Below are 8,078 nucleotides of genomic sequence, written 5' to 3' on the forward strand. Positions count from 1 at the left end.
GCCTGCTCGAAGTGTCTGGTTTGCTCTAATTCCATACTTAGCATATTTTTGAGGAGGTTGAGAAGATTTCAATCTTCCTTGATCATCTTTGATCATAAAATAAATTAGCGACCGTGAGCGAGTCTAATAAAACTGGTAATTTTAATACCTTATTAGGGTTCCATAGGTGTCTCCTTGAGAGAAGGGTTGAGGGTCATATTCGGCTTCCCATTAAGTGAATACTTTAAGATCCCGGTTCCATAACATAGCATTTTCTAACTATTTGATAATTGATACATTATGGATTCTGGCCTAGGTGGTTACTTGTCATTAACTGATTTAAATCTGAGTCCTAAGTTAAGTCATATCTAGTTTTATTAATTAGTTTTAATCAGTTTGATTTTGTATTTTAGTAACCCGCCACTAAAACAAAGTAAATTAAATAGTCGTGTCAATTGAGTTTAATTAGCTAGTTTACGTAATTTAAAGAGCCTCGTGGGTTCGAACTTACTTAGGGTCGATCGGTTCACTTGCTTGTTAGTAGTTAAGTTTTAAGAGTCTAGAATTATTAATTAGTGTCTAGATTAGCGTAATTTTAGTTAATAAATTTATAACCACTTTTAGCACAAGCTGTGAGGGCTGGACTAATGTGATATAATTGGTATCTCGGTCTAGAGGGCCACTGATTGTTTCGAGTATGAACTAAAGGTTGTCATTTATTTTTTTAAAGTCAGCATGTTCAGCGGCATGTGTTGCTGACGTATTTTATAAACTATTTTACAAGTAATCAGGAATAGAGGTTTCGAGATGGTGCATAGTCATTAGATGATCTAATGGCAAGGCCGGCTCCGAGAAGCCGAAAATTGTTTAGGGGCAAAGGAGAAAAAAAAATAGAGCCTTAAGTAAAAAGAACATTTTGTTGGGTTTAAATAATTTAATTTAAATGTGCTTACTTGATTATGATTTGAGTTGTGTAAAAAACCTTTTGTATAAAAACAAACTTAAAAATGTCTCAAATAAGACTATAACCCACAACCTTTTGGTTAGATGTCATACCCATTTGCCACTATACCAAGCTAGTGGTTATGTAATTATGTTGAAACATTGATTATACATATATTTTTTTTCATAAACATACATATAATTTTTTTTTATAAAAAAACATTTCGGGCCTAGCGGAGTGTTGAGCTTGTGATCGTCGACTACCCTGCCATACACTAAGGCCGGCCCTGTCTAGTGGCTCAAATGAAGTTTTATATTATAAAATGATATAAATTATAGTTTTGATAGTTGAACTCCTTTGTAACCGTATCGTGTATTTAATTCCCGACCTTTGAAATATAATATTTTACGCAAAAGACTTTCGCTTTAAAACCTTAAACTCTAATGAATTTATAAAAACATGTGCCAACTATTAGTCATAGTCCTAGGTCTTAAGTTGGGGTGTGACACCATCTGAAAAATTATTTTGCGAAGGAAGTAAGGATTCTAGAAAGATCCATTAGATTGCTTGGTAGAGAATCACAAAGGATAAATAAAAAGAGAAAAAAAAAAGATGGTGGTTTGGGTTTGAGCCCACTCAAAGTTAATAAGGCTTTTCTTGCAAAATGGACCTAGTGAAAAAAACGAGGAGCATAGCTGATGGTGGAAGGTGGTCTCGGTCTTTCACAATTTTAGACTCTCTTGGTTCATGGCGCCTTTAAAGTCTTTTATAAGGACTTGGAACAACATAGCCAGATTAGTCTTAAATCTAAGTTAGCTGGCTTCTCTCTATCAGTCAGAAAAGTTGGTTGGCATTCAAGCAAGAGAGAAAGAAGTCCCGATCAGGCTACAAGTGGGACTAGAAGCGAGGGCCGCTATTCCGGTCAGCTTGTTAGAAAGGGAACTAGCACCCTAAAGACAGCTACTCTCGCTTTCTAACAGTAAACCTGAAAACATCTTCAGAGCAGTTATTACAAAAAGACTAGCATCTCTAACAGGAAAAGCAAGCAAAGACCTCCCCTTTGGTTTGGTGGCCTCCTTCCTTGAGAAGAGTGAAAGCAGAATCAGAATTAATAACCAACTCAATTATATTTCGTCCTTTGTTCCCCGAAAGAAACCTCCTGGCAAGGCCTAGGAAAGCCCTCATCTCTTTTTCGTGGTAATTGAGCTCGTCGGAGAAATATACCCTCCCTTATTCATCGCTCTTATCGGCTAACGATCATTAGGCGAGGCGGTTGAATCATCGCCGTTCTTAACCAAGCTAAGCATGCCTTTACGCGTGTGCCCGCAGTTTATTGGGGAGTTTGGTTATAAAGTTCATATTTTATTTTGGATTAACTCTTGGGTATCTAGAGAGCCGTTACGAATTCTATTCCCTTATTTATTTTGATTGGTTAAAAAGAAGTGCAATTTATTATATTTTTATAATTGGAATAACAATAATTTTACTTTGATTTGGAAATGGTACTGAAGAAACACTAACCGGACCCCGGGCAGATTACGGATAACCTGGGGGTTAAATAGATGTTTCCCACGAGGGGTTAGACCCAGAAAAGATGGTTCTTCTGATAACCTGCAAAACAGACACCGTGAGCTTGTCACTGAGAAGGGGGGTTCCTCCTTGTGACCACCCTCTGGCGTGAGAATCAGACTAGATTGCTCTTTAAATATAAATGTATATTAAGAGATTGCTAGAGCAGATATCAGGTATAATATGATGATAATGTGATAAGATGAGATGATCATACCATTTGGGGTATTTATAGCCGAAGGTAGGTTTCCAAGGAGGTGTGGCCGGCTGAATAGTATTCCTGTTCTACCAACTGTGGCCTACGCACGTGCCCTGCTGGTAGTTGGTGGGTAGGCAGCGGCTGATAGTGACCAGGCCTGCTGTGTACTATTCCTTTTCCACCAACTGCCGGCTATGCACGTGGTATGACAGGAGTTGGTGAGTAGGCAGCGGCTAATAGTGACATACAGTACAAGAGCATGCTGCTCGCCATACTGTTGTCAATAAGCTGTCGTATCTTTAGTCAGATCTTTTGCCCATACCTCGTCAGGTACAGTACAAAAGATCTTCCCGTATCGTACGGACTGGCTTTTGGGCGGGAGTATTCCCCCTCCCGCCTTTGTGCGGGATTGTTCCCGGCTTTGCTTATTCCTTCAGGTGACACTGAGTGATTGAGAGCTAAGTGCCTTGTGCGTGTAGCCTTGCTGCGCGGGTGGCCTTCCCTGATGGCTTGTATCCGCAGCTGCGGGAACAGGCAGAGTGCTTCACCATTGGGAGGCATTTCTTGCGGGAACAGCTTGCGTACTGCGCGTAAGGACGTCACGTCTCTGAGCATGGTGGGTCCTGCAGATCCAGTTGGTTTCTGCGCAGACGTCCCTCTTCAAGGTGAGTCTTGCGGGTCCAACTGGGCTCTGCTGGGACCTACCTCTTCAGGTACTGTGCCCCGTATTCGCCAGTGGAGTTAAGTGAATGGCAACAAGGCCTATCTTAGATTGGGTTTGGGAGGGTGACAGCTAGAAGTCCTCGGCTAAGTCTGTTAGACTTTTGCTTGCTAAAGGAAACGACTTGACAGATTGTTAAAAGTTCAAGTCGAGTAATTCGGTCCTTAGCAAATGTAATATCTTTAGTTGGGGGGTGGAGATGGATAAGATCCCAACCTTGATAGGCGTATTCGTTAGGAACATTCAGTTGAGCTCTCTTTCATGCTCTCTTTACGCTGTTGATAGGGAAACCTCAGTTCATATACTCACCTCTTGTCACATATCATCATTTTTTTGGCACTATGTTAGCATTTGGTGCAATATCAACCCTATCTTTGCCTTTTCGATTTGAGATATTTTTGATTTCCATCAACAAGTTCTGAAAGAAGACAAAGGATATTATGCATGTCATTTTTATCAGCTTGTTCATGTCTCGAAAGAGTCTCATTTCTCTCATGTGGAAGCATATCCAATGAAGATATTTGAAGACATTAAAACTTTTGGTTATTTATGGTTTTTTAATCGGTACAATTCTAACTTAATTTCTTGGTTCGGTTGGTGTAATTTAAAAATTGTTTTGTTTTGTGGCCCGGTAGACATTTTTGATAAAGTTTAGCCTTCAAAAATATTATGAGGTTGATGTAACTAATATAGGAAAAACTAAAATTTTATAGTTAGTACCTTTACCTGAGTTTTGAGTTTTAAGTGTAGTATTATTGTCTGTTGTCTCGGGTTGTGGCGTGTGAAACAAAACAACGATTTGAAGGAACCGAATCTGAAACTCGAAACACTACAGTAGTAGTAAATCTATCCAATCTAACCCTCACATTTCACTTCTGTCTCGAACACATCGTATCGTAGGGTTTAGTTTAGTTTAGGGTTCTTCTTTCTTTGTGACTCAAACCAACAAACACTCTTCAAATCAAATCAACTCAACCGTCCGTCAAGATGCAACAACCACAACCACCACAATCTCAACCGCCTACCTTAAACTCCGGTGCATCCTTTACCCCCAACGCAATCACCACCGAACAGATTCAAAAGGTTTATTCTCTCCTTACAACCATTTATTTCCCCTTACTATTTTCCCATGCTTATCATTTCATAACCCTATTTTAATAATTAACAAGCTGTGGTATGCTTCAACTTTGGATATTAAAATAGAATGTATGTTTATTATGTCAAGTGTTACAGCTAGGTGTTTAATAGTTATTTTTAGGCTTTCTGTGATGCACTTCATAAGATTGATTATTTGTTAGGAAGATACCTATATTTAGCTAAAATATTGCAAGTGTGGCTCTTCTATTTAAGCATATGAATTGTAACCAATTCCATGTTGTAGCGATAAATTTGGTTTTACCAAGGCAATTTTATATAAACTAAAATCTAGCAAGCTGCTAGCTTGAACATAAAAGGAATACAAAAGGTATAATAATATGAGTTAGAATTTAAAATCAAACCAAACATTCTGTTTTACCTTATGCATCTTCATGTTTGCCCTATATTTTAGTTTTAAAAGAGACAAGAATAATATGTATTTGAATCCTGTGATTACAGTATAGGGGAACCCTCAATATATATGAAACAAACAAGAAACTCAAGACAGCCTATAACGAGCGCCTGGCAAATAAATCATAACTAGTTATAATAAACCCTGATTATAATTAGTAATAACCATAGGAACGTGTTTGTCTTTATCATCTATAGAATCTCCTCCATGTATTGAGCTTTCCTTTTAAAAAGCTTCTCGTTTCTAGCTTTCTAGTTTCCACATAGTCAGAAGGCTGCCAGATAAACCGAAATTAGAATCTTCTTGTAAGTGGCCTGATGCGATAAACTTGTAACTGCTTCAAGTACATCCGGACTCAATTGACATGATCCTGAAACCTTCCTTCCTTTTAGCCATCAAGATCATTTCCCAAGCAGCCCAACAGCTTTTCGAGTGCATTGACCTTTACCCATAAAAATTTCCTTCATATGCTTTCTAATCTTTTTATAATAAGGAAATAGTTTGGTAAACTGGCCAAAGTTTAAACTTTTATTTTTCCACCAAAAGAGACTGAGTTTGATTTCCATGTTGATAAACTTGGCCTCAGATTTCTCGATCACCGGCTTCCAATTTATTTCGAGATTCATGTTCACCCGGACTGGAATCCCTAAATAAATTAATGGAAAAGATCCTACTTGATGATGAAGTAGACGTGTCATACTTGAAATCCTAGACATATCGCTAAATAACTTACTCGTGTGAAAGTTTATTTTTGATCACAAAGCGTGTGTTGACCTCACTGGGGTGTCCCCGTTGGTGGGGCTGAGAGACAGTGGCTTCGTACCGGGACAGGCGGTTTTGAGAGCGGAGTCTAGGAAGGTTGCTAAGCATGAGACATCGTGTTTGGAGAATCAGCACGTGTTCATTCCATTTGCCTTCGACACTTTTGGATCCCTAGCTCCCGAGGCGGTTCGCTTCTTGGAGCGGGTGCAGAAGGTGGTCCACAGTGATTCGCAGAGCCCGAGGAACCAAGGATTTATATTTAGTAGAATAGGCTTTGCGATTCAAAAGGAGATAGCAGCGCAGCTTGTTGCTCGCTTACCCATTATCCAGATGTAGTTCGGTTTGTGTTATATATAAAAGGATTTACGGGATCACAAAGCCAAATGGAAGCATTGTAAGAATCTAGCAAGATTTGTAAACATGGAGTATGACAGTATGACCGTTTTCCCATAAAGATCGAGTCATCGGCATTAAAAAGATGGGATATGACTGGACCATCATTTGGTGTCTTAATGCCATTAAGAATACATTCTACATGTTTGTTTAATGACCACGTGAAGAGCCTCCATACCAATAATAAATAGGAAAGGTGATAAAAGATCACCTTGCCTCATGCCTCTTTAACATTGAACTCCTTAGTTGTTGCTCTATTGATGATGACCGATGATTTAGCTGATGAGATACAACCTTGAATCCAGTTTCTCAAATTGGATAAATTTTTATGTAGTTCAGTATTCTTGATTTGATTATTGGTTAGGGTTGAGGTAAACATCATCAGTTTAAGCATACCTGCCCGCCTCTTGAAAATACGCTGATATTTGTATTTGTATTTTTTATGTTTTTAATATTAATATCATATGGGTCCTATCACAAACGCTCTAAAAACTGGTGGGTGTTAAATTATTATTTTATGTTTATGTTGTAATAGTAAAATTTATTATCTAACAATGTTCATCTTTTCGCAGTGTCTTGACGACAACAAAAATTTGATTATGGCCATATTGGAAAATCAAAACCTCGGGAAATTCCAAGAGTGTGCTCAGTAAGTTACATGCGTCTGTCATCTGCCTAAAGTTCTATTCTCGAGATATTCAAAATTTAATGAAAAAATGCAATACTTTTTTTAAACATTGAAATTACTAAGGTACCAAGCTGTTCTCCAAAAGAATCTGATGTACTTGGCTGCAATTGCTGATGCTCAACCACCAGCACCAACACCAGGGCCGCCGGCATCACAAACATCAACTCCTCAGGTGAATTCTTGTTAAATATACATTAGTTTATTCGTAGTAGGGTTTAATTATGTATGTATTGAGGGCTCCCCCCCCCCCCTTCCATTGTATTTACACAATTCAGTTAGAATATTTTAACTTAACGGTTTTAAGACTGTAATTTCTAATATGGCATTTTTCGGCTTACTTTCATGCACATAATGCAGATGCCACCGAATTCAATGCCTCAACAGGCAAACAGTTATATGCAGCAGCAGCAACAACATCAGGTGGCTCAACAACAACAACAGCCATCTCAACTACAAGGTGGCGGTGTTCCAAAACTACCCTTCCAGCTTAACGCACTGAGACCCCAAGATCAGCAACAGCATTTACTTCAAATGCAGCAGCAGATGCAGGCGGCACAGTCTGTGCAGATGGGTATGCGGGCGGGAGGTGGTGGCCAAAACGGGATGATTGGTATGCATCAAGCAATGCAGTCTGCACTGGCGGGAAACCCGATTGGAATGAAGCAAGACGGGTCAGAGGCGGCTTCTGGCGGTGATGGACAGGGCGGGAAGCCACGGTCTTGAGTGATGTATGTGTTTTATTTATTTTCCAACCTGTTGTATTTTTATTATTATGTTTGGTGGATCAAGTAAGGTAAAAAGTCTAGAGAAGGAACGAATGACATGTTTTTGTCCATGTGTGTTTTTTCTCAATCGAAAGAAGTTTCAATGTGTTGAATCATGAAAAGGACTAGGACTGGAGATGGGTTTGTTAACTGGAAAAGTATGATTGATTGATAAGAGTCAAATAAGTGACGACCTGAGTGCCGGTCCGTGTAGGGGTGGGTTGGTAATGTCATGGTCTTTTAGGTACCGACCACCCTTCTAGATGTAACATGTCCTTATCATTTTAGAATTTCTGTTAAGGAAATAAAAGTTTTCAACTATAGGTTTCCTTCATATTCTTTGTTTGCCTTGTGCAAGGTATATTGTTTTTGTTTTTTTCGGCTAACGTTGAATACCCTTCAAATAGGGCGGTAAGTGAACAGAATGAACACGAACAATGTCTTTGTTCATGTTCGTTTGTTAAGGAAATAATGTGTTCATGAACGGTTCACGAACACAAGCAAACACAAA

At 38.9% G+C, this 8,078-nt stretch overlaps 1 protein-coding gene across 2 annotated transcripts; it reads left to right on the forward strand.

Moving 5' to 3' along the window:
• The first annotated feature begins 4,262 nt into the window (after positions 1-4,262).
• Positions 4,263-7,650, forward strand: LOC143561376 (GRF1-interacting factor 2-like). 2 transcript variants are annotated; one of them, XM_077049480.1, is made up of 5 exons: positions 4,263-4,494; positions 6,688-6,764; positions 6,867-6,975; positions 7,161-7,227; positions 7,258-7,650. In XM_077049480.1, exons 1-5 carry the CDS (start codon positions 4,399-4,401, stop codon positions 7,524-7,526), a joined length of 618 nt encoding a protein of 205 aa, XP_076905595.1. In that variant the 5' UTR covers positions 4,263-4,398; the 3' UTR covers positions 7,527-7,650. The 2 variants fall into 2 exon arrangements, with proteins under 2 accessions (XP_076905595.1, XP_076905594.1); XM_077049479.1 differs by having other exon boundaries at positions 4,272-4,494; positions 7,161-7,618.
• Positions 7,651-8,078: the final 428 nt, after the last annotated feature.

This window comes from Bidens hawaiensis, unplaced genomic scaffold (genome assembly GCF_021521415.1).
Source record: "Bidens hawaiensis isolate Kalapana, Puna unplaced genomic scaffold, B.hawaiensis_p1.1 tig00020666_1, whole genome shotgun sequence".
Classification (NCBI taxonomy): domain Eukaryota; kingdom Viridiplantae; phylum Streptophyta; class Magnoliopsida; order Asterales; family Asteraceae; genus Bidens; species Bidens hawaiensis.